This window comes from Chamaea fasciata, unplaced genomic scaffold, assembly GCF_029207755.1.
Source record: "Chamaea fasciata isolate MVZ Bird 193981 ecotype frontalis unplaced genomic scaffold, bChaFas1.0.hap1 SCAF_7, whole genome shotgun sequence".
NCBI lineage: Eukaryota > Metazoa > Chordata > Aves > Passeriformes > Sylviidae > Chamaea > Chamaea fasciata.
In genome coordinates this window covers 14,965,414-14,989,795 of record NW_027094092.1, presented here as the reverse complement: position 1 = coordinate 14,989,795, position 24,382 = coordinate 14,965,414, and the positions used below count along the sequence as shown (strand labels likewise).

The window sequence follows — 24,382 nt, the reverse complement described above, 5'->3', positions numbered from 1 at the left end:
AAATAAAAATGCTATACAAGTTTGTCTTGGCAGAGTAACCACTGCCCCCACTGCACTCATAATTCAATACCTCTGGCCCAACAACTGGACTTCTGTAACCAAGGACAGGATTAAGCTATTCCAGAAAAAAATCTCACCAGTCAGACGGTTAGAAAACAATACATTATATCCTTTAACTACAGGTCAAGGCAGTGTCCATGTACCCTAAAAATGGATGTCCAAAGAGTGGCCAGGGAGAGGGGTTTGACTCTCCAAAGAGCAGCTCAGATTGACTTGGCAGCCAAGCACATCAAGCTGAAGAGGGCTGAATTTTCAGTTGCATTCTGCTGCTGCACAAACTGACACTCAATGAAGAGTCTCTCTCCATTCAAACAAGTTTTACTCAAAGCTGCACATGGCAAAGAGGGGCAAACACAGCTAATTCTCCTGTAATGGAAATAATGCTGTCACAGGAATTCTTATTAAATGCCTCAAAAATATCTTGTCCTATAGACAGGTGGCCAAAGTCACCAGTTATACACTTAACTGGGTAACAAGGCACAGACATGGTTTCCTACTCTATTTGTACCATATCAAACACCTTCCTCAGGAACCACCAACTCAGATCAGACTTTTGACAAATCAGCAATCCAGGAAAGCAGTCCTTTATAATACTGAAACAGAAACTATTCTGCTGTAATGAACTAAAGTCTTCTTTAAAAAGGAGTAGTCTGTTACTTAGGCACAACTTCCACTAAACATCCAAGAAGACATTTTGCCTCACTGGAGGTGAATGCTAGATTCAAAAGTCAACACGTAGCACTAAAAATCAAAAAGTAAAAAATTTTGAGGTTTGTCAACATGCCTTCATAAAACCAAGTATTCGGCATCTCTTAAGTGTGAGTTACAAAACCCCAAAACCCACCAAAACACATCCTTGAAGGGGTAGGAAAAAACCCTAAAAACCAAATAATCACCAACAGATAAGAATACTTAGATGCTAAGAAAAACAGGGCGCAAAAGCCATTTTTCATTTGTGTCAGCTCTGCTCTGGTATGGCACTGGAATTTGGTTATAGAACAGAGATCATGGATGGGAAGAGAAAGGGTTAAGTTAGATGAAAAAGATTCTTTTACCGCCCAAAAATTCTAATACCATGTTCAACTCAACAGACTTCCAGAACAGACATGAGAATTCACCACCCACAGCTGTTTTCTTAAAATGTTTTGCAAAAACATTAAAAATAAAATTTAAAAAATTTGCTGCATTAGCCACAGCTGCCAGGATCCAACTGCATGGCCTTTATGTTCCAGCCTCAAAACAGGCTGGAAGAACACACAATTCACATGACCTATTCCTGCTTGATAATAATAAACCAATTCCTGCTGGAAAAAAAAATTGCTGAGAAGATGACAAGAATCCAAGAGAGCCCAAGGCTACTTATCAGACTGAGGAGGGAGGTAGTCTGTGAAAAGTAATGACTAAAAATAATTTACCCAGTTACCTGGAAATAAAAGGTTTATTACCTCAATTAGAGTACTATAAAATTCGAAAGGTGGTCAATTTAAAACGTACACAATGTTAAAATATATCTTCATCTATGCATCTGTTACTTCTGCATGCTGAGACTAACATCATCATCATCCCTATAAACATTCCCAGTTTTGAAGTCAGTAACAATTTTATCTTCACTAATCATTATCATGGTAAGCAAAAAAAATACACATTTTTACTTCAAAAGCTCTTTTGAATTGCAGTTTTCCTTACCCCTCACAATCAACTATTTCAGGTCCTTCAAATGAAAAGGGATCTGTCTTGTCTGGCTCCGACTTCATCTTGTATGTTTTTGTCAGGACTGAATTAGAAAAGTAGTCATTGGGCCCAAAGTGGAACTCTAATGAGAAAGACTGGAAGAAATTTTATGTTACCACTAACTTTCATTTGTGAAATAGTGCATCAGCATTATTATCACTAATCAAACTCTGAAAGTAAGAAAAAAAAATTTACGGCAAACATACTCCAAACTACAGCGGAAGCAGGAAATTATCAATGTCAACATTTCAAACGTAGCAAGAAGCTACAACAACCTTTGCTTAGATTCAAACTGTAAACAGGTAATTAGTACATTTCATTCACCTTCACAAACACAACTGCTGTCCCTAAAGGAACCTTAGAAATAAGTGTTTTGAGAAAAGTCTTGATTTCATTTCCTAGGGAAGCCTCTCATCATCCTTGCACTAGGGATGAAGTTGTTATTCTGTAGTCATCTTAACATTAGAACAACACCACGTGGTTCTATTGCTCCCCCAAGTCTGATTACTATCATGATCTTAAAAGAGTGAATCAGACTCTATTTCCAATTAAAGCACAATTTAAATTGCAGGAGTCTATTTAAATAGCACACTCCCCCAGGAACCAGAGGGGTTTCTTCCATTTGATAACAGAAAATCCCGCAAAAGAACACTGACTACATGAACTGAATCCTACAACCACGTCTCAACAGCTTACAGCCTGAAGGAAGTGTTTCTGCTTATGTTTGAACCTCCTCTGGCACCCAAAAATTGTTTGCAAAGATTCAGTTTCTTACATGGAGAACAAGGAAACAACAGAATCCATGATGCATCAATTTTCAGACTTGTAAAGGGTTCTAAACTGCTTGCACAATGGTATATATGCTCACTTTACACTCAGGATCAACTATGAACTTTTTAAAGTACACCAAAACTCAAGCTGTTGTGCAACAGGGGAAACTAAAAAGGATAAAGGTTTTTGGCAAGTGACTTAGTGACATGAAGGGGGAAACATTCTACAGGTCAACTCAGCACAACAGAAGGACTGAAAGCCAAAGCCCAGCCACAGCATGTGTAACAGTTACCTTAAGAATCTGATTTACTCCCCCAGTAATATGCCTTACCAATTAGCCCTAATCTGCATACAAAAACAGATTACATAACTGCTAAAAGACCGGCCCTGAACTTATTTCTCCAGACATTCTGCAGACTCAGGCCAGAAAACTGTCTGTTATCACCAAGTCTGCCTTGCCATCCTTTTTCAAGGCTATTCATGTGAGGACAAGATAAGCAACTCAGGGCAACAGCCTGTTCATCACAGATATTTATCCCTCATTTATGTCCCAAAGGCCCCTAATCTTCCTAAGACCCCATGAATCTCCACACATGACTCATACCTGCTAAGAGAGTGGCCAAGGAGTGATGGAGACCAATGGCAAGATCAGCTTTCCCAATCCCCATGCTCCCTGTTTAAGGACAGGAAGCCACTGGGACCCAGCAGCACCCTGGAGTATCTGTGCTGACTTCACATTGGCTATTTCAGCTTTATTTCCCTTTAAAGCAAATCAAGACAGCTGCATGGTTTGGAGGCTGCCTTCAGCTAAGGCTAATCTCTCTTTGGCAAACATGCTCAGGGGAAGAGTTACAAACTTAGCTTATCCACTACCAGTGACGAACACTCACACCCAAATAATCCCATAAACCATCACTGGGGCTATAAATAACCAACCAGTGGCACTACTCAGCATGCAGGATCCCTAGGGCTAGCAGGACAAAAATACCTGCACACACTGCATTTCAGCATTTCATTTTATACCTGCTAATTAGGAGACAAGAATCTTCAAGCTCCACATAATATTTCAAGTGTTGTAATAACCTTTACAATACTCTTTATTTGGACTTCTCTGGGTTTTTTTTAAATCAAATATGTTCTCATGAAATTCAAAAGAAAAGAAAACTGCCTTTTTTAAGCTACTTAAATTATACCGAGATGCATCATATAGGTCTAAATATGCTAGCTAAGGATCCTGATGTCCAAATAAATACATAAATTGAAATTATAATTATAAAATACACGTAAGTTTATCCATATGGTTATAAATAAGTAAAAGCAAATAGTAAAGGAGTCACTTATGCTTCATGCAGATAAAAGTTTCTACGTGAAGGCCATAACAAACAGGACTTTGAAGCACTTTAACTGCAGTCAGGTAAATCCACTTTTGGAGTGCCGTAACTATGATTAATTGTTTTGGGTAAACAGTAAATCAGAAAATTCCTAATTATCATGTATTTCTTCAGCAGCAAAACCTAATCTCCAGAATTAGTGTTATCTATGACACACTGGTTATGTGAAGTCTGTAGAGTACAAAGCTCCCTCTGCTGCACCAATTTTCAACAAAGAACTGCAGTCACACAGAGCTGCAGAACAGGTTTCACTCAAGGAGTGAGGAACACATCCTTTGTCTCCAAATGCAGAAGGGACATGGAGTTTGTCAGCCTTCCATTATTGGATTTAATGTAGCACTGGAATGGAACCTATTCACAGAAAAATGCTGTCAAAAGGTTACGAACAGTGCAAGACCAGATAAACCCAGTGTTTGAAGAGTTCTCCAGCTTAAGGAATCATAAAACAAAGCTGAATCAACACAAAAATGATGTAGGCAAAAAAACCCAACTTATTCCCATCTCAGCCACTGAATAGATATGTTCAAGATAAAAAAGCCAACTTCTAAGAATACCTTTACTTTGTGCTTAGGCAATTAATTTTCTTCATAAAACTCATATCATCCTCTCCCTAAGCGCCAGCAATCTTTAGAAATTTAATTCTCAGTTTTTCTCTGCCATACTACTTTCTTGCCTATTATCAGCTTGAGTGTTTCAGTACTAAGAGAATAAAGACAATAAGGAATAAAAAAACAAAACCCAAAAGAACCCTAAACCAAGTTGCAATTAACCATTAAAAGTTATTCTGAGAAAGTTCTTCCATCTTTCTTATGTGAATCTTCAGTGATGCTTGTCTTGCATTTATTTCAGGCATTATCAGAAGACCATTACTCCATAAGGCAAAACAAAAAATACCAAATATAAGAAAAAATGACAAAATTTTAAAAAAGTATGTGTAGGCTCAAATTCCATCCTTCTCCCTGCCTCCCATTCAAAGGGAGTTCAAGGAATAGGTATAGTCTGCATAAATTGAATAATCAGCAGAACAACTTCTCAACAAACACAGTATCTGTTTCTGTACATCAAACTTCAACAAGAAAACATTTCCATAAGTAAAAAAAGGAAGCAGTACTTTAAAAATATTCATGAGGTACACTTTTAAAATACTATCTAATATATTTTCTATTCTTTTCAAGAGGCACAGTATCTATAATCATTGTTTTCGATTAGTATGATCAAGTCATCTCTTTTGATGAAATATTTGGTACCCAGAATTTTTCCCACAATTTATTTTCAAATCAAAAGCAGCCATGTAGTTATATTTCTAAGAGTAGTTACACTTGAATTTTAGAGAGAACAAGAAGCAAAAACTAGACAAAACTGAGCCAGATTTTGAATCTAGAAACCACAGTAATGTCAGAGCGAAGAACGAAAGAGCAAAGAGTCAGGAAAGCTGAAGATAAATCTTTCAAAGGCAAAGCAGGAAAATAATAGCTTGGAAAGAAACCTTTTCCCCCCACACTACAGCCAAAGAGAGCTGAATGAATATTTTGGAACGCTGCTCACTTGATTACTATAATCTTCAGGAGAAATATGCAGAGAAAACTCACCATAGGCTGTCCTGGTTCAGAAAATTTAACTTTAATATCCTGCAGATGTTTCAAGATAGGTTCATCATATTCCTAAGGAGAAAAAAAAGTAAAATCCAATTCAGCAGGCAATATTTAGAGAAACAGTCTCTCCTTAAGAATCAAACCATGTAACTAATTCAACAATTTCAGCGAAAATAAAGATCTGGATGTAAATTTCAAAATCATACTTGCAAATTCTACATGCCAAATTCGCAGTCATTTTAGGGCTCATCCTCATTAAACAAAGCTGCTAGGATTACTTAGATACAATAACTGCATTCAGGGTATTTATTACCAGTGAGATTCACAGGAAGACACACTCCAGGGAATTCTTTTTAAACAGCATTAAAAGCAATTAATACAAGTACAGGCATAACTAAGCTATTTAGCATGAATTCAACTAATCTACAGGTATTCTTCTAACCTTTCAAAAATAATCCTTTATGGATTAAACTAAAAATGCTTGTCCATCATTTCAAGCATTTACAGGGATTTCAAAGACTCAAAAGATTTGGTGTCTCACAATAAAGGACTGACTCACACTCCACAAGGATTGACTGTTAATGGGGAAAGCAGCAATTCATTTAACACAACAGAAGTTGTTCATTTTAGAGTAGAAACTTACTTGTACTAATTCACTTAGCATATCTACATTCCTAAAGATAGTAAACCAGAAGTCTGGAATTCCTTTGATATTTGTCTCTTCTGCTTTTTCATCTATTACCACTGCATTTTTCAGGTCTCCCTGGGAAGGAAATACAGAATCAGCTGACAAATTAAATAGTGACTTCTTAGTATATTTCATAAACAGAGACAGAAGTACAAAACAATTGCCATCTCTGAAGCTGTGTTTAAGGAACATTTGAAATCTACTTTGTTTTTTTCCTCTGCAAACTAAGTTAAGAGATACAAGGTTACACAACCGAACATACACACAATTCAGATTTACTTTCAACTCATTTGAAATTCTCCTATAAGAAGACTAAATAGACCAAGTATCTGCTTCACTGATTTGACAGAAATAATTAAAACACAATCTTTCTATAAACAGAAAAAATTATAAATGCATTTCTATTTTTCTATTAATCATATTTCTGTAGCTCCATAAGCCACCTATGGCACTTCATCTAAAAATTTAACTTTGCCCTCTGAAATGCTGTTTTAGCTTCCCCAATTTGCAGAATAGTTGTAAAGTTGTTTTTCACAGGTATGTTTCATTATTATGCTGTGTCTAATTATTGCTATTTAGGGAAACAGGATGCCCTCCACGTAACTGATGTCCAATGTTATAAAAAAGAAGAACAAGGAAGTCATTTCTCAATCCCAAACAACGCTGGAAATTCAGTCTGAACCAGCTGCACCTTTCCTTTTACACCACTAGATAGCAGCAGGTATTTAAGATGTTTTTGGCAGCTGCCTGGGTTCTGATGAGCCAAGAATATGAAGCTGCAGTTTATTTCCCATCTAGACACGTTTCTGATTTTATTGTGTGGAATATGGCCTGTCAATGCTGTATTTACACAGAGCCTAAGGAACGTTTTTTGCTCATGCACACGGAGCACTGTGTCATGCTAAATCTCAGGAGCGCAGTAAAAACAAAGAGAACAATTCACTTTGAATACAGAACAGCATCCAAAAAAACCTAGAAGCAATCAGGCTAAGGAAAAACTACAAAGAAAACCTGACAGAATGGCAGAGTTTTCTAAGTAGGTTGCTTTTCTGAGACAAAGCCTGAGCACACATCTGCAGGAATCATGCTGGGAAAGTAAGAGGCAGCCCACAGACTGTATTATGCCTCCTAACTCTAGACAGCTCCTGCTCAATAGACAAGGAGGAACCCACCAGCCAAGCAGACATTTTATTAGCTAGATCCTGTTTTATGACTGTGTGACAAGTGTCTCACCTGTATTTATGAAAATAACAGCTAATGATGTCCCCCAAAATAACACGGACAGGCAGAGAACCAACCAGTCATTTTTTATCTCAGGGTTTGATGTAGCACCGGAATGGAACCCATGAGCAGGAGGGTGCTGCTCACAGGTTACGAACAGTGCCAACCCAGGCAGCTCCCCAGTTCCCTCAAGTCACAAATTTGATAAAAGGCTAAACTCATGGTGAAGAAGCTTTCATTGGACATAACAGTGTGCTCCTCACAAGAACACATCACTGACACAAAAGTTATGTTAATGGCAAGAACAAGAATTGAACTCTGACAATCCCATATATCCATTGTAGGTGACCCAGCTGATACTCACAGCCAGTTTTTCTTCATCCTCGTTTTCACTGTGCCATTCTGACTCTGCATCTGTGGGTTCAGCGTCCCCATTAATAAACTCTCTTCTCTGCGTTAAAAAAACCCAAAAATGTAACAGAAGATGTAAAATTATTTATACACAACCAGAACTGAAAGGAACGAAGAAATAAAAATTATATACATAATTTTCCCACCTTATCAAAAAGAGGTTGATAGAGTGCTGCATATTTTCTCTCTAAGTCATGTACTTCTTCATAGAATTTAGCTTCTATATGGGCACATTTCACCTGGAGCTTTTTCAAAGCATCAATTCTTCTTATCACTGCTTTTGGAAAACTGAACATCAAAATTATTTAGGGTTAAAAGTTAGTTGCCTCAGCATTATTTCACATATTACTGAGAAATAGGTTGCTTATAACTACGTGCAATTTTTAAATAAAAGCCTTATGTCAAACATATATGTTTCTCCAAAACCTATTTCAAAAAGTTGAAAGAATCCTCTCCTACCCAAGTTGTTCTCAAAGTTGTTATCTTCTGTTCCATTCCCTGGGGCCACTACCCTCCCCGTGTAGTTCAGAGATCTGAAATTAATACCTTTGTTTACATCTAAGCTTTGAGACTAGATTTGTCTTGATCCACCTATGAAAAATAAGAACTGTGCATTCTACAGGAGAAAGCTTTGATTCATGGGTCATACTTGTAAAGGAGACATTGCTCATCTGCACTTTCAATTATTAAACATTTAGAGTCATGTAAAAAGATCTCTTTACAAAACTTATGTTTTTCTAAAAAGAGGTCTACAACCAGCCATTCTCAGTCAAGAAATAAAAGCACAACTATTTACTAAAGGCACTATTTAAATCTATTTTAAATAGATTTTCAATATAAAACTAAGCTTCAAACTAGGGATATACAGGTCTTGAACTTTGCATTACATCCAGGAGAGCAATCTAATAGAAATCACCAGTCAGTGTTGCACATACCCTGTTGGATTAAGGGTCACAGAAGAGAACAAAGGAGGGGAGGGGAGTTATTTCTACCCAAAGCAATAAATGGCCACAGTAAATATTAAATGGGACAAAATCTTGTTTGCAAGTTTGCCTAAGGTAAAACTTCACTCTTCCTTCCAGAAGTAAGACATTATGAATCACAGGTTATGTAAACCGCTTTTTTTAGTGAATAATTTATTCTAATTTCCTACAGTAATAATGTTCTGTGATGCTTTCAGTCTTTCAAGAATTTCATCCTGCCCAGTACTTACGTTTCGATGTAACTTGAAGGGGTTAGTGAGGTGTTGTCAAGACGTTCCTGAAGAGATGCCAGGACTTGTGGATTTTGCATCACTTGGTCTGCCAGCTTTTCTATGGACACAGAAAACCCCTTTTAAACAAATTTGCATAGATTTTATAGTGCTTTTGTCATACTGGGTCTTATAGTAGTCACAGTAAAAACACTCACTATTTTCACACCTCAAGTAACACCACTGGTATTTGAGGTGTGAAAATAGTATTTTATTACTAACACAATTACTTCAGGACCAGATTTTAGGAATATAAAATTGGATAATGATAGAAGAAGCACTTTTCTCTTTGCAAATCTATCAGTTGCTTTTACAAGCAAGTAGTACATTGACAACATAGGCAAATTTCCTGTTTTCCCTTTAGGTAAGAAAGTACAAACCAGAAGTTTATCTATCCTCCTCCCGTATTAGCAGTACCTTAAAAATCACATATAAATTTGCAGGAGAACCACTGAATAATACTTCCTAGACAGCTGTTTTCCAACCAGTGTGACTCCTGAAAAAACCCTCCCAACTTTGTGTACTTTACAGTAAACAGCACAGCACTGTGACCTTGACAACTATTAATTTTTTACCTCAAGATGACTCTACAACCTGTAAGATTCCTCAATCATCACAACACTTCTCAGAAGACTCTTACAGGTCAGATCTAAAATGCTTCTGGTTAGGTGTTAAAACCCCTTACTAATAACCATGCATGGTGTCATGGTGTGAAGATTTTTGCTTTTCACATCTTTCCACTCTAAGGGCTCGTTTCCCTAGACACTTAAAACCCAATAAATTACACAGCACACACTAACATGGTGAAGCTTTTATGTTCTTGTGTTTGTGTGTTGCTTTGTTTTTCTTATTTTTTGGGGATTTTGTTGCTTTTTTTTTCAATCCAACTTGACTTTAAAAATTATCCAATGGTGTTTACCAGTTCTCATGTGATTTCCAATTGCCAGTCACAAAGGATTTCTTAAAAAAAATAGGTAATGAGGGAGAACCAAAGAACATTCAGTGACCACTTATATGAAATATATTTCATTATCACTTACAAATTTGAGTATTTGGAGAAATAATGCAACTGTAGCTTTTCTGCACACAGACGCATTAATTTAAAAAACACTACTCAGCAGTTATCTGCAGACCTTGCTAAGGGAGAATAAAAACTTCCAAGACACATTCTGAAGATGCACTTTCTGAGAAACAAGACAGCAAAGAACTAGGATACAAACAGAACAGCTCATTTTGATAATTATGCTGACAAAGAATAGATGTTCTTACAAGCCAGTCTTTGCAGGCCTTACTGCAAGGGTCTAGTGGGTAATTGCAGGCAATGGTAAAGCACCACAGTCACAACACACACAGAAATACAGCCTTCACTCTGGATTTGGCTGCAATAAACATGGAAAACATCAGAAAGCACACAGCTTAAAACCCATTGTTTTGCTTTCATCTGTGAACACATCTTCAGTTCTGACTGTAAAGGCTTATTGACTTCTGTAACATCACCTACTATGTATTTCTTACCTTTTTTGTTGGTTGCATTTTTAGCAGCCTCCAGGGAATCTGAAGCAGTATCTTCTGTTTTACTAAAAGAATTCAAAGGGTAACATTTTAAAATAGCATCACATTACACAAATGTCAGCATTTAAGAACAAGTCCTTCTGAATTTTTGGTGTATTACAGACATGTTTTATAGACAAGTGTGCCAATAAAAGACATATTTATGTCTTCAAGCTTGTGAAGACTCCAACGTTTGGATATGAAACTGGATCGAAGATGAAATGGATGCAGAGGCAAGTTAAGGCAAGACCAAAACCAACAACAACAAAAAGAAACAAACCAACCTCAAAACAAAACATATCAAGTCCAAAACAAAAACCTTTGACAGATAAATTCATCTCAGTAAGTGAATGGGCTGGCCATTCTGCATGATTCAGTCTGTGAATCACGTGGCCATTCACTCTGCACATGTAAATGTTATTACACATAAATGAAAATATGAGATACTTTTAGTGCAAGTGATGAAGAAAAACAGGAGAAAGGAAGTAGTTATGAAAGGAAGATGAACAAGAGATAAAAGTTCTGTTTCCAACTTCTCTAACAAGCTGTATTGATAAAAACATTCACTCCTATTCTAAAAGGGATGTCTCCAGCCCCCCCTTCTCCCTGCAGCAACGTCTTCCCTCTCACTTCCTGTGCTGGAGGAGAGGGCCCAGCATGAGCCAACAGCTTGAGAGTGTTCCCTGTGCTCCCTGTGGCTTTAGAGGTCACAAAATGCACCCTCGATATTGCTGAAATGAACCCCAACTCACACACAAACCCAGAGGAGACATCACATATGCAAATGGGTATTATCAGCTGCTGGGCAGACCAGCTTATCCAGCACTGCAAGGCTCAGAAGAGCAGCAGCACATATGGATCGGCAGCAGTTCCGCAGAAACACTGAATGTTCAAAACACACCACATCACCTAGAAAAAAATGGTGCCTTTCGCATGCCTAAATTACACAGATTAGAGAAACACTAAGGCTCTTCAGTTCCCTAGTGCATTTAGAAAAACATTACCATTTTATTCTCATACAAGTCTGGTAATCCATTCTCCACAGGTTAAAAAAAAAAAAAAAACAACAAACCACCAAACAAAACCCTCTCCTGCAGAACACCAAATTTTCAGTTGGCTTTAGGTACCTTGATTTAATTTCAGGAGAACAGCCCAACATACCTGTTATCTGCCATCTGTGTGCCTGTATCCACCTGCAAGTTGAAAAGCACTGTTAAAAATACTTGAACAGTAATTTGTTAACCTCAACAGCCGATGAAAATAGAACAGGTAATTGTTTAAAACATCAGTACAAATTAACAGCTGCTGGTTTTTCTAAGAAATTCATTGCACATAATCCCTCACAGTAAAGTCAACAGCTACCACAACACCCAACTCAAAGTGAAACTTGCTCAGTTTTTGAAGTCTGTCAGGTGGTTTAATCCTCCCAGAACTTAGTTTTTCTGTTAAATACTCCAGATACCAATGCAGTTCTACCCAACCATGTCTTCATTCTGAAGTTAAGTGCCACAGCTTCCTAGATTAGCTCAGTATTCTATCAAAAAAAAAAAAAAAAAAAAAAGAGCCAAAGAGGAAGACATAAATGTATTATTTTCTAATTTCTTGATAACATCATAGTAAGTAATGAATTTTTCATCTCTGCCTATATAGCATACTTGAGCAAAAAACAATGGAAGTTCAAATGAATTAATTACAATAAAAGAAAAAAGTCCTTTGGAAGTTATCACCTAAGCAGAAAAATACATTTCACTTGTCTGTCTAATCAGGGTTATTTTTGTGAGTAGCTGTTTCTGCTGCTCTACAATGTGCCTAAAACTGTTGCTAGATAAAAAGAACACTGAAGAGAAGAAAGTTATTTACCAAGAGAAGAGGTTTTGACAGTAGCTAGGAAGACAGAATCTCCTGTACAAAGATTTGCTCCTTATTTATCAGGAGTCAGAAAATGAAGAGGAAAGAGAGAAGTTATTAACAGTTATTGGAACCAGGTTTAGCACAGCTACCCCAGCCCCCAATATCTAAATTAGCTCTCCTAAGAAACCAGAGGGAGCCAGATTGTCTAACTTATTCTGCTGTTCTTTCTTTTCTGGGGTGAAATAGCTCAGCCTGTACATGTATTTCAGTAACAGAGATTGGGGTTTTTACCCCCATTTAAAAAGCCGAACAAATTCCAGTGATCACTGCCTGCCAGAGAGAAGCAGAGGTGGAACGTTCCACCACCAAGCTTTCAGAAAGGCAGCTGTTGGTTGGTCTGGGAGTCAAATTCAGAACAAAAAGTAGCTCAAATCATTCACCAGAGTTGATAGCTCTGATTCCTCCAACTCCATGAAGGCCAAACAGGCTGATCTCAGGCCCAGCTTCCAACAGAGGGCTACTGATGCCTTCAGTTTTAGCTTTCATGTCTTTCACAATCTGAGCCTCACATGAAGTGCTACTAAACTCTCTGCACAGAGTAGGGAGACAAAACAAATCCTTTTCCTGCTGAAGACCAAGGACAACTTTTAGGCCCAAAAGCACAAACAAGGGTGGACTGAAGGGAGGAACAAGAAGGATGGGACCGCACAACCTGAAGCTGTAACTGGACAATTAAACCCCAATATGCAAATGGACCAAACCTTATTAAAGTGTCACACCTCGTGACTGGAGGTCCATTTTGAGACCATTCTAAGCCCACCTTGGGTGTAGCCCTGGTCAGGCTCTTGTCCTGCCCAAGGTGTACCCTAAAGGCCTTTCAATAAATACCTACTTTATTCTCTAGCTCCGCCCAGTCTGTGTCTCAGTCAGCCTTCCCAAGGCATCACTACCAAAGCAGAACACAAGTGCTGACGCCAACTTGAGCAGCAGCCCAGGGACTGCACACACTCTTCCATCTGGGAAATGCTGAATCCTGCCCTCAGCTGCAAAAGCAAAACTTTCACAACCATTTCAAATAATGGTTAAAAAGCTTTGTCAGTTTTCACCAGCACTACCAAGAGTACTTCTATGAAGTTGTCTACATCTCCGATATAAGCCGAGAAGCCCACCCTGCAGGTTAAGCCCAAAATAAAGGGGCTTCTGGCAGAGTAGACGCTCCACCAGCTTAGGCAGACTTACTTGCAAACATTTCCTCTTGCCTCAAACATAACAAGAGAAAGTGGCAATGCCAGCAACCAGCTGCTAGAGCAAACTAGATCTTTACAGTCTCACAGCTGAAGAAAGAAAGGAGCATCAATGGATCATTCCTTCAATGGCAACAGAAGACGGGGGGAAAAAAATACAATTAAAAAGGTAAAACAGAGCAAACTGACCCAATATCAGAGTTCAGCCAAGAGGTTTTATGATCCCAGTCACTATTACAGGAGGTAACAGCAGGCAACTAAAAATGCAAACTCACATTACTTAAAAATTACTCTCAAAGCCTTGTGGCATCCAGCCTAGGCCCAGCTAATGGAACAGACTCTGCTCCACATAAAAATCCTTCTGCTCAGCTCTCTGTGCTGTATTTCCTGCAGGGATCTGCTTCTCAAGCCTGCCAAGGGAAAACAAGAGCCTCGTGTGTGTTTGGAAAACATGGAATGATGTTTTAACAGCAGCTGAATTCAGCTCCCCGGGAACAGACATGAACCAGGCATGTTCTGACAAGAGTCACTCATCAAGTAACAAGAAGGAAAAGAAGGAAAAGAAAGAAAGAAGGAAAAGAAAGAAAGAAGGAAAAGAAAGAAAGACACTATTCCCTGGTGCAAATCACACCATGAGTCTTGCTTCACTCCCCAGAGTTGTGCCTTTGGCAGCTGGAAAGTAAAAAGAAGTCTATAAATAAATAAATAATGAGACGCAGCTTTCTTAGAAGACAACTTGTGATCCCCAGTTTCCTTCCAGCTGCCTTGCACTGACCTCACTGCCACAGAATCACCACCAGAACTGTTTAGGACGAGCTGGTGAAGGCAGTGCAGGGGAGAGAAAGGCAATTTTAGAGGTGAAGTTAAGCACACACCAGTTGAAAAAGAATAGAACCAAAGGACTGAGCCTTCACATCCACTGTCTTTGTTACTTTCTAAGCAACTTTCCAGGCAATGCAGACAAGAAAATACAACCAGAGCCCAAGGAAATAACAGCAGAAGGCGTCACTATTATTGCTGCCACCACCATCAAGAGGCCAAATTAGTGCCTCATTTCTTCTGGACAGTTCCCTCTGTTCAAATAACTCCTGCAGATGAAGCTTTGGGAATGGAGATCAGTTCAAGGCCCTCCCTGTCCCACAAGGCAGGCTACTGCTGCAACCTGTCTGGCACAAATGTCACACACTATTCACCCGCTTAAAACTGCGAACTCGATACACACCAGGACAGGAAGAGTTCATCACAAGACAATATCCTGAAGGATACAAATTCAAGGGAAAAATCTATACACTGGCAAGATGTACTCATAAGTGCAAGTGTACAGAGAATAAACCCTCTCTGCCTTTTACAAACCTTGTAAGCACAACTAAAATAGAAAACAGGAAAGTGAAGGGCTCCTGAGCTCACAGGAAGATTCCTGCCCGCAGCTGTTAAATGTTTTTCGTAACTAGCACAAATCAGAAGGGAAAGTTACAACTTCCGTTCTGGAGGCCCTGAGGTGTAACCCCGCGCAAAGCCACAAAGGACACAGTCGGATACTTTCTGTAAGGGTAATAAGGAAGGATCATGAAAAAATTATTTGAGGAAGAAACTCATTAACCTGTTCCACAAGCCTCGGACACCAGCGATACTCAGGCTCACCTCCGAAGTTTTCTTAAAGGAACACTATTTTGTTTAGAGATGACCTCGTAAAAATGTGCCTAGTGACTCTGGTTTCATCTATAATTCCCACACTCGCTTCTCTACCTTTGTGTTTTAAAGCCTCGTAAGCAGAAGTTACAGGAAAGGAGTCTGGCAAACCCTACGGGTTATTATGGTGTGCAATAAACAATCGCAGCAGCACAGAAAATTTCCAACAGGCCCTCAACTGCGAGGAGCCCGAAAGGCAAACCCGAACCGCCCGAACCGCCCGCCGCGCTGCGGGAACACAACCCCGTGCCTGAGTTCAGGCGAAAGCATCGCACCCCAGCCGAGCAGCCAAGGCCTTGACTCAAGCCGAGCACGGTGAGAGCGCCGAGGGCAGCGCTCAGCAAACCCAGCCCTCCCGCCCTCCTCCTCCCCCGCTCCCCCGGGAGGGCGGGGACAGGGCGGGCGCGCTGCCAGGCAGCGCGGCCATACATGCGGCCGGAACCCCCGCGTTCCCCGCCGCCAGGCACGGAGCGGCCCAGGGCCCGTTCCGTGGGCCCCAACTTCTCCAAGCGGCCTTAAAACGGAACGGCGGCGGGCCGAGCGCAAACCGCTCCGCGCTGGGCGGCCGCGGCCACCGCCGTGCTCCGCCCCTGAGCGGGCCCGGAGAAAATCCCCGGTCCCGCGCCGGGGTGGCGGCGCCCGGTTCGGCCCGTCCGCTGTCCCCGCCGGGTGCCCGGGGCGCAGAGCCCAGAGCCCGGGGCCGCCCGCGCTCACCTGCCCGCGCCCCTCACGCCGCAGAGGCCGCAGCGCCGCCGGGCTCCTCGCAACCTCCTCGCACGGGCAGCGCCGCCGCCAACAAAACCGCCTCCGATTGGCCGCGGCGGGGGCCCCTCCCTCAGCAAGGGCGCCGCCGATTGGCCCCGACAGCGCCGCGGCCGCCACGCCGCACGCGGGCCATGTTGACTGTCCGGCGGTGCGGCGCTCGGCCAATCAGAGCGCGCGGGCGGGGGGCGCGCGGGGCCGCGGGCGCGCGCGGGGCGAGCGCGTGATGCGGGGCGGGGCGGGGCCGGGGGGGCGGCGCGTGCCCGCGTCCTTAAAGTGACAGCAGCACGCCGCTCCTCCTGGGCTCCTCCGGCAAAAAGTTCTCTCCAGTGATCCTCAGGAACTTCCCGGACTCTGTGTGCCGTGCCGTGCCGTGCCGTGCCGTCTCACCAACAAATATCAGGGTGGTTGGGGCCCCGCAGGAGAACCGTGAAGCTGTGGGCCTGTCCCAAAGACCCACAACGGTGTCACCGTATCTGCCCTTAATTCTCATCATAAACTCTCAACCCATTCGTCTGTGCCTGGGCAGAATTAGAGCGACTCCACCACCTCGCCTCTCTGACCTGTCCCCAAAAGCACGCAGCCATCCGTGACAACATTCCAGTCGTGTGGGCTCTCCCACCGTGCCTCGGCAATTACACGAGATCCCTCTGTGCCTCAGTAATTGCAATTTGTCATTAAGATTATCCATGCTGGGAGATGATCCGTGCTGTTTCTGAGGCACCGTGCCTGGCCTGAGAAATGTGGTGCTGCTTTCCAGCTCCTCTGCAGCAAAGGCGGACGTGGCAGTGCCCATCTCCTGCTCGGACACGATTCCCGTTACAGCAAGCCAAGAAAACCCCACTGTTATCAGCCCATGTTCTGTGTGCATGGCTCTCTGCAAACATTGGTGTGAGAAACCAGGCAATTTCAGCACCTGGAGCCACTTCCAGAGTTTCGGTCATCTTTCATTCAATTGAAATTGAAAAAAACCCTCTAACCCTTTTCTCCTGTTAGGGGTTCCCTTGTTTTAAAAGGTTTTCTCCAGGTCTGCAGCTTGGATTTCTCTAACGACTAGTGTTTGGGAGCAACGAGACCAATACTTTATAAATTAACAACTACTCAATCTATTAATGTTGCATTAAATAATTTACAGTAGGAATTTAAATTGCAGGAATAACCAAGCAATCTTTAATTAGATACCAATACTGTAATTAAAAATGAGATAATTTTGAAAGAACTGCAGGAATGTCGTAGCCAGTTGCACAAACAGGCAGATTTGGTGGGCCAGAGGACAGGTTCAGTTACTTTGCTTACAGATCCCTTTCCCTGTTTCTCCAAACCAGTCCTTTTTCCAACATCAGCAGGTTAACAGCCTCTTCATATTTCTATCAATCCTTAACTTTGGGATAACCTTATTCATGGTAGTGGCTTTGCTTGATTCCCAGTGTTCCAAAAAAGAGAATAATGAACTCTGAAAGAAGAGTTTATCTGAAGGTATTCTTACTCCACACTTCTGTGCTTGCTGCTGGCTCAGAGCTACCAAGTAGTCTTTGTTAAAAGTCACTCAGATGCTGAGTACAAACTCTAAACTTTGTCTCCTATGAAGATGCAAGAGAGGTTTTGCCCGACTATGTAATCTAGCTGCACCTTTCTGCCCCTGTATATCAAAGTAAACACACATTTCAATTACCTTACACTCTGGATTTTCAGTGCCGTCTCCAAAGGCATTAAATTTCCTCTGATCAATGAGGGATTTTTGCTGACAGCTGTCCAACCTCTCTTAGCACAGTGCTAGACTCCAGGACTGTGGATAAAGCACAATCTGTGGAGTCATCTTGCTGTCAGGTGCTTCTACCCTGCAGAGAGCTGCAAATGGATATCTGCTGAATCACCCTGGCTCGATTTAAGCACCCAGCCTCACAGATAAGAGTTTGGAGAACCAAAACCGAGGGAAGGGATTGTGCCAGAGCTGCCAAACAGATGCACTTGACACTGGAGAGCAAGCTTAGGCTGAGATATGTAAGGGGCATTAAAACTGTCTGTGTCTCCTGCCCTTGGGTGGGTATTAATGGAAACTGCTCTCACTGGGTGAGATGCCAGACATTCACAGCCTCATCTGACATAGAAGACTTCGGCTGTCAATGACTTTTCCTGCAGGGGAGGAAGAAGTTTGATCATTGCTAAGCAGAGTCTGGGCACTAAATAGCTGATGTGCTTCTTAATTAATCTGTTCTGTCTCAAGGCATGTTAACTACTATGCATGTGGTACATACAGAAATTGCCTTGTGAAATCACAGAGTGCAGTAAAATTCCTTCCCATATTTGTGTGGGAGAAGTTGTGTAATTAAAGAGGCAGCTAAAGTTGGTCCAATAACTACCACCAGCTAAGAATGCTTAAACTTACCTTCAACTTCTTTTTCTACATTTTAAGCTATGCACTGTATGAAGCAGCCAACGGCTCATTTGCACACTTAAAATGTAGCAGTGCCTTTGTGCAACAGGAGACAGCAAATAAAAATGTTAGGATAAACAGGTCAAAGAGAATATCATAAATGTAAGCAGCACTCATCATTTGAAAGTCTTTGAAAAGACTGGTGGCATCAAGTTCAAACTGAACAACTCACAGAGTCTTCTACCAGTATCTGAGCAAACTGAGTGATGGGAGGAATTTGTTCTCTTGAGTGGAGCAGTATTCACATTTGACGTTAATGGGAATATTCACATCAGAAAGGCTGAAAGGCACACTCTGAGCAAGAGACAAACAAAATTTGCTGCTGCCAAGTTTGGCCTTCAGCCAAGGGTGCAATGAAAAACAGAAACACCACTCTTTTATCTTCCCTTGCCATCTCTGAATAAATTCTTTGATAGGTGGGAAATGAAAAGCTCCATGTTGTATGAGCAAGATGAGGTCTCTGTTCCAGAAAATTAAAATATTTTAAAATTCTAAGATTTTGCTATAAGGATTTTCATAATTCTTCATAATTTTCATAATGGTTAGAGAATCGTATTTCAGACTGGCTTCCCTGAGAGTGTGTATATGCATACATGACCTTAAAAAAACCACACACACACACAAAAAAAATTGAAATAGTGTGTAGTCTGTCCTCTCCCTTCTTCGGGCTGAGACAGATGACTAAGACACTGCAGACCATTGCTGTTGCATTCCCTTCTCCTGCTTGCCAGGTCTCTCTCACCAAGTGCAGTGGAATTCTCTGAAGTGCCACTTTGAGGGATTGCCAGGGAATAGAGGTGTTGTCTGTGTAATTCAGTAATCCCACAGATCAATTGGCACACCCACACTGAAAAAGTCATTTAAGCAGTGTGCATGCAAGCCTGGCTGCAGCATTCTTTGTTTGCTACCAAGTTTCCCTTCACCAGGATTTTACACATACTGAATTTAAAAAAACATACTGAGGGAGGGAGAGAGGGAGGAAGCAGTGTGTGCATGTGAGAAGAATACAGAAAGACCAGAAAATAACCTTTGGAAAATGTGAGTCTGAAATGCTCCCAAGATCCCTGCAAGGAGAGTTGTCCCAGAAACAAAATGAAGCATTTAGGAAGGAAAAAGGACATTAAAAAAAACCAAAACCCAAAACATTCTTTTACATTGATATAGTAGGTAAGTAATGGAATTGGATTAGGTTGTACTAAAACATAGCAGGAAGAGAAGAAACAAAATGTGGGGACAGAAGCCAGGATTTTATCATGTAGATGTCATAAACTGCAATCCAGGACAGCCATGGATCAACAGCATTTTCTCTATAGTTAAATACCAGCTAACTCAGATCACCAAAAAAGATTTCGGTATTCAAATTCCTGGCACTTCTTGACATTAAGTTGCAACTTCAGAAGCAGCATAGGCATGTCCCATCCTGTCAAAGACACCCTGAGTGTACATACAGCTTCAGGGAGCATGCTGGGAAGAAAATGATGAGCTGACAATGCCAAAAGGAGTTAGAATCTAAAATGCTGTAAAAAAATGTAATTGAGCCTTTTCTCTTTCCATGCCAAAGGATGGAGAGGTTTCCCTGATGGCCATGGCTGGCTGCTTAAAGTACCATTGTGCAGTTTAAACATGCATCTATAAAATTGATCAGAACTTACCAGAATAATCAAATATTGAATGCACAATTAGTAATAGCAAGCTAAAGGAAAAGTTCTGTAAACCACATTTGAAAAAGACGGCTGTGGAATAAAGATAAGCTCAATATTCTCTCCTCTACACAAAGTTCATACATGCAATCACACACAAGTACTTCACAACAGATTTTATTTTCTGTACACAGGATGCATCTGCTTTGCTGACCTTAACATTATGTGTTTTCAAAGGCAAATACAGACAAATTAGAGAAGAGGAAAAAAAAAAAAAGCCCTATTAGGCCTTTCTGTTACTCCAAATAATGTGTTCATTCCTCAGAAGGAGGAATATAAAAATATCAAGGAAAAGCAAAGATGTTTTAACTCTTAATGAAGGAAAGCAACATAGCCTCAGACTGTAGCATGAACCCAAGAGTTGAGAAAACAGAAGTGTCACAGTATGACTTTCTGCAAGTCACCTTGAGAATACTAAATGAATACAGTTCTGCAAATCAGACACTTGGCTGTTCTGTGCAGCTGCGAAGTAGGTGAGATATTTTTTAGGATTTCATGAACTTTAGTTCATTTAGTATCTTCTGGCCAGTGAAATGCATTGTTAGGCAACAAATCTGCTCCCTGCAGATAAAATGTAACCATATTACCTCAGAAAGGTTTTTATCTCAGGGTTAAATCGTCATGTTAAAAACTTCAGTCTTGAATACAGGGCAATGTATAGGTGCAAACCAATCCACAAACTGTGTATCAGTAGGAAACCCTCTGTTAATTCCCCACGCCTCTGAACTGGCAATTAGGTACTGAGTACTTTGGGTAATCAGGTACTTTGGCAGGGCTCCTGTTTCCTTGAAGGGTTATCTTTAAGAACACACCACCTCTGCCATCAGCCCTTCGTGTCCTTCCCACCTGTTTGTTCAATGCAGGTGCATTTGCCTTGTACTTACCCACTTGACTGCAACTGCAGGTTGATGATCTGTTCCCTTTTTCAACAAAGAGACTGTTAACTTCTACTATGCAAAGTGTTCCGGGTATACTTATGAGAGTTTTTTCATAACAGCAGCTAGAATAAGTATCATAGTGGAACTACCCACTTTTCCTGCTTATGTAAAGATACTAAAGTCATCTGGAAAATACTGTTCTTACTGTGGGGCAAATTACTCAGCTCCTATTTAGCAATAAATTTTTCTGAATGTAACATTGAGTCTTAGATAGAGATCAGCATGCAGGACAAATTAACCAAAGCCTGGACAGCTAGAATGAACAAGAATCCTCATGTGGATTTCCTGACTGAGCAGCACCCTCACAAACAGAACTGGCAAGCCCTGTTGCTACTGTTGAGAAGAAACTTCTTACAGGCTGGCTTTTTTTCAATGATGGATTTTTATTACATTTCCAGATGACATTATTAACCCACGTAAACAGGAATTTTACTTTGCATATAATAGAAAGTGTAAACAGAAATTTGAGCATCAGTATGTGCTCGCTTCTTCAATGGGAACCCAGCACTTGCCTTCTAAATAAAAAGTCCTGTTGTGTTCAATTTGCACTTCCATTCTGAACCATTTGTAGATACTCCTTGTGTAGCTTTTCTTGGGTTTCATAAAGTTTCTTTAGCTTCTTAATTTGTCCTTTGCTAAGTTCTTTGCCTTCTGTATCATGGGTGGGAAATCCCTGAAATATACATTAAAAAAAGAGTATTTCAGATAAATTCTTGGACTGCTTTTAACTTCTTTAAGTAATCATGTTTTAATAAGAGGGAGATAATGTCATAATGACAGGCTGTCAGGAAGGAATATTTTTTGGCTAATTTTAGTCACGTAGAAGTTTGACAGCTAACTTTGACTATTTCTGAATGTTCCCTTCCTAGCTAAACAAGAGGCATAAGGGTGTATTTATCTGCTGTCCTGAACCACATAAGGGAAGCTTACACCACTAACTTCTAGATGGTTTTAGTTAAGAGAATAATGACTAATTGCTGAACAGATGGTAATCATACGAGCAGACTGAATTCAAGGCTTAAAGCAAAAGCAGCAAGAGATTTATATTCTTGATGGAGAAAGTATGATCAGCATTTTTATGGACATTCTCCTTGGCTTGCAGGGGTATTTCCCAGTAGTTATCCTCTCCATTCTGACTGATCTCCAGGGCTTGAACTTGTGAAGGTGAAGGGAAGCAGGATCAATGACCCAAATCAAGTAGAAGTGAAGAAAACAGTGCTTTATGTTTTCCAAGGAACCCTTTTATCCCCAAGGGGAGCAATCAAGAGCAAAGTTATGTATACAGCCTCTTCAGAGAGCCTTTGCCAGGAGAGAGCAAAACAGTGGGCAGAAGGGAACAGGAACCACAGGATCTCTCCAAGAAACATCAGTTCTGGCAGAGTTGGAGAGTTTTTACTTGCAAGTGATTACCCTGCCTTGCACCAGAGTAATAAATCTGTGAATGAACATCATAAACATTCCTACCCACAATATATATTTTGCTTTGCAGTAAGGGGAGCCAAAGGAAACGTACAATGAATGTACAAAGGAACACAGAAGGAAAATACCCTTGAAAAGATGGATAAGAGAGACCTTGCTCCCCAGTACACATACATAAAATTCATGTATCACCTTTTTATTCTCTCCTTCTCTCCTCTTGCTACTTTAATAGCACTGTCCTGGAGGTTTGGAACAAGATTGCTATAAACATATAGAAATAACTAGGTACAACTGGGAAGGGAAAACCACTCTCTATACGAAGAAAAGTCTCTTACATTTTCATCAAACATGGAATATTTGTCAAGTTCCAATTTAAACATTTCATGTGGTGGAATCTTCATTTTTTCCAGTTTTGCTGCCTGTAATATAAAACATGCATTAACATCACAGTTAAGTACTGACAACCTGTCACATATGCAAAAGTAGACTATAATTTCAAAATCAAGGAGCCTTAAATTCGTAATTGTTTATTATGTGAAAAGACACTTGGAGTGAGGAACAACTCAGTAGGTCTTAGCTGTGCTTGTCTGGGGGAAAATCTGTTTTAAACCTGTAGAGAACCACTTTATAAAACTGATAGATTGCAAAAACTCAAAATAATTTCCTTATATACTCCAAAAACTACATCAGATTCTTGCTAACTTGGTTCTTTAGTCAACGCAAAAGGGAATAGCTGCTATCATAAAGAATATTCAGCAATTAACTCACTGCAAAGGGAACCACCTCTATCAAGTTTCCTGCTGACAAACAAAGGTTTCTACGCAGTTCACAGAAGAATCAGATGCAGTAATTGCACTGAAAACAAACTGAACTCGCCCTTAGCACATCTCAGAATCTTTTCCATGTAATTTTTGCCCAATGCAAAGGAATCATCTTTTTGAAAAAAAAATGGAAAAAGGTACTTGGAATTTGTGGATGATAAATGCTGTTTATCTTGTTTTATCTCAGTATATGGTGCTCTCTAAAAATTTTCTTCCTCTTTTAACATAGGAATGTATTTCCTGTACTGTTAAAGTCATCAGCATGGCAAACAATATTTTCTCTTATGAGTTCATCTCCTCTGTCTACTCCCCCTGCAAAACCCAAAATCTTTGGCTATTTGAATTCCAGTCACAGAGATAAAACATTTCCCTGCTCAATCATAAGGAACAGGGGATTTCTTACAGAGAAAAAGAAAATAAAAACGGATAAAAAGAAACCCTTTCATATATACCTGTGATATTAGAAAGGGAATAAAATAATAAACATCACAGGCAATATCTTCTCTAACACTAACAAGCATGTAAGATATTACTTCGTCAATAAAGGAAGTAATACTGTTTATGGACTGAAAGTAAGTGCTACCAGTTCTTTTGTAGTAAGTTTTTGCAGGCTTTAGTTGTGTTTTTAAAAATGGCTTCTTTATAAGAATTGGAAGTCCAGGCTTTGGCTTGAAGTTCATGGCATCTCTATAAGAATTGAAAGTCCTGAACTGCAAGCCAAAGCCATTCTGAGCAGGAAATTGTACACAAAAAAAGAAATGGAGACCTGGTTAAGGCTGGGCAGTGAGCCTGTGTTCTAATAATCTTTCCTGCACGTGACTACTGCTGCCTACACGTTCCTTCAAAATGAGGTTAC

At 40.4% G+C, this 24,382-nt stretch overlaps 2 protein-coding genes and 2 non-coding genes across 8 annotated transcripts in view; all 4 read right to left on the bottom strand.

Annotated features, from left to right (window-relative positions):
• NAP1L4 (nucleosome assembly protein 1 like 4) overlaps positions 1–16,248 on the bottom strand; it is a 28,486-nt gene extending 12,238 nt beyond the window's left edge. For 3 of the 4 annotated variants that reach the window (XM_066187682.1, XM_066187681.1, XM_066187685.1), the window contains exons 1-9: positions 16,167–16,248; positions 11,830–11,861; positions 10,633–10,694; positions 9,079–9,178; positions 8,012–8,153; positions 7,819–7,905; positions 6,189–6,308; positions 5,543–5,614; positions 1,747–1,886 (exon numbers count right to left, since the gene is read on the bottom strand). In XM_066187682.1, coding sequence (XP_066043779.1) covers positions 1,747–1,886; positions 5,543–5,614; positions 6,189–6,308; positions 7,819–7,905; positions 8,012–8,153; positions 9,079–9,178; positions 10,633–10,694; positions 11,830–11,843 — 737 coding nt within the window. In that variant the 5' untranslated portion in view covers positions 11,844–11,861; positions 16,167–16,248. Of the gene's footprint in view, positions 1–1,746; positions 1,887–5,542; positions 5,615–6,188; positions 6,309–7,818; positions 7,906–8,011; positions 8,154–9,078; positions 9,181–10,632; positions 10,695–11,829; positions 11,862–16,166 lie in introns of those variants that run through there. The other variant, XM_066187684.1, reaches the window with a different exon arrangement.
• LOC136292903 (small nucleolar RNA SNORA54) lies at positions 4,227–4,347 on the bottom strand. The gene has a single exon (XR_010721986.1). It is a non-coding gene; the product is annotated as a small nucleolar RNA SNORA54 (small nucleolar RNA).
• LOC136292904 (small nucleolar RNA SNORA54) lies at positions 7,492–7,619 on the bottom strand. Its single transcript, XR_010721987.1, has one exon. It is a non-coding gene; the product is annotated as a small nucleolar RNA SNORA54 (small nucleolar RNA).
• Positions 16,249–21,649: 5,401 nt separating the features above from the next.
• The window catches only part of CARS1 (cysteinyl-tRNA synthetase 1), a 32,232-nt gene continuing 29,499 nt past the window's right edge, over positions 21,650–24,382 (bottom strand). For both annotated transcript variants that reach the window (XM_066187680.1, XM_066187679.1), the window contains 2 exons: positions 23,041–23,124; positions 21,650–21,959 (listed from right to left, as the gene is read on the bottom strand). In XM_066187680.1, coding sequence (XP_066043777.1) covers positions 21,825–21,959; positions 23,041–23,124 — 219 coding nt within the window. In that variant the 3' untranslated portion in view covers positions 21,650–21,824. The remainder of the gene's footprint in view (positions 21,960–23,040; positions 23,125–24,382) is intronic.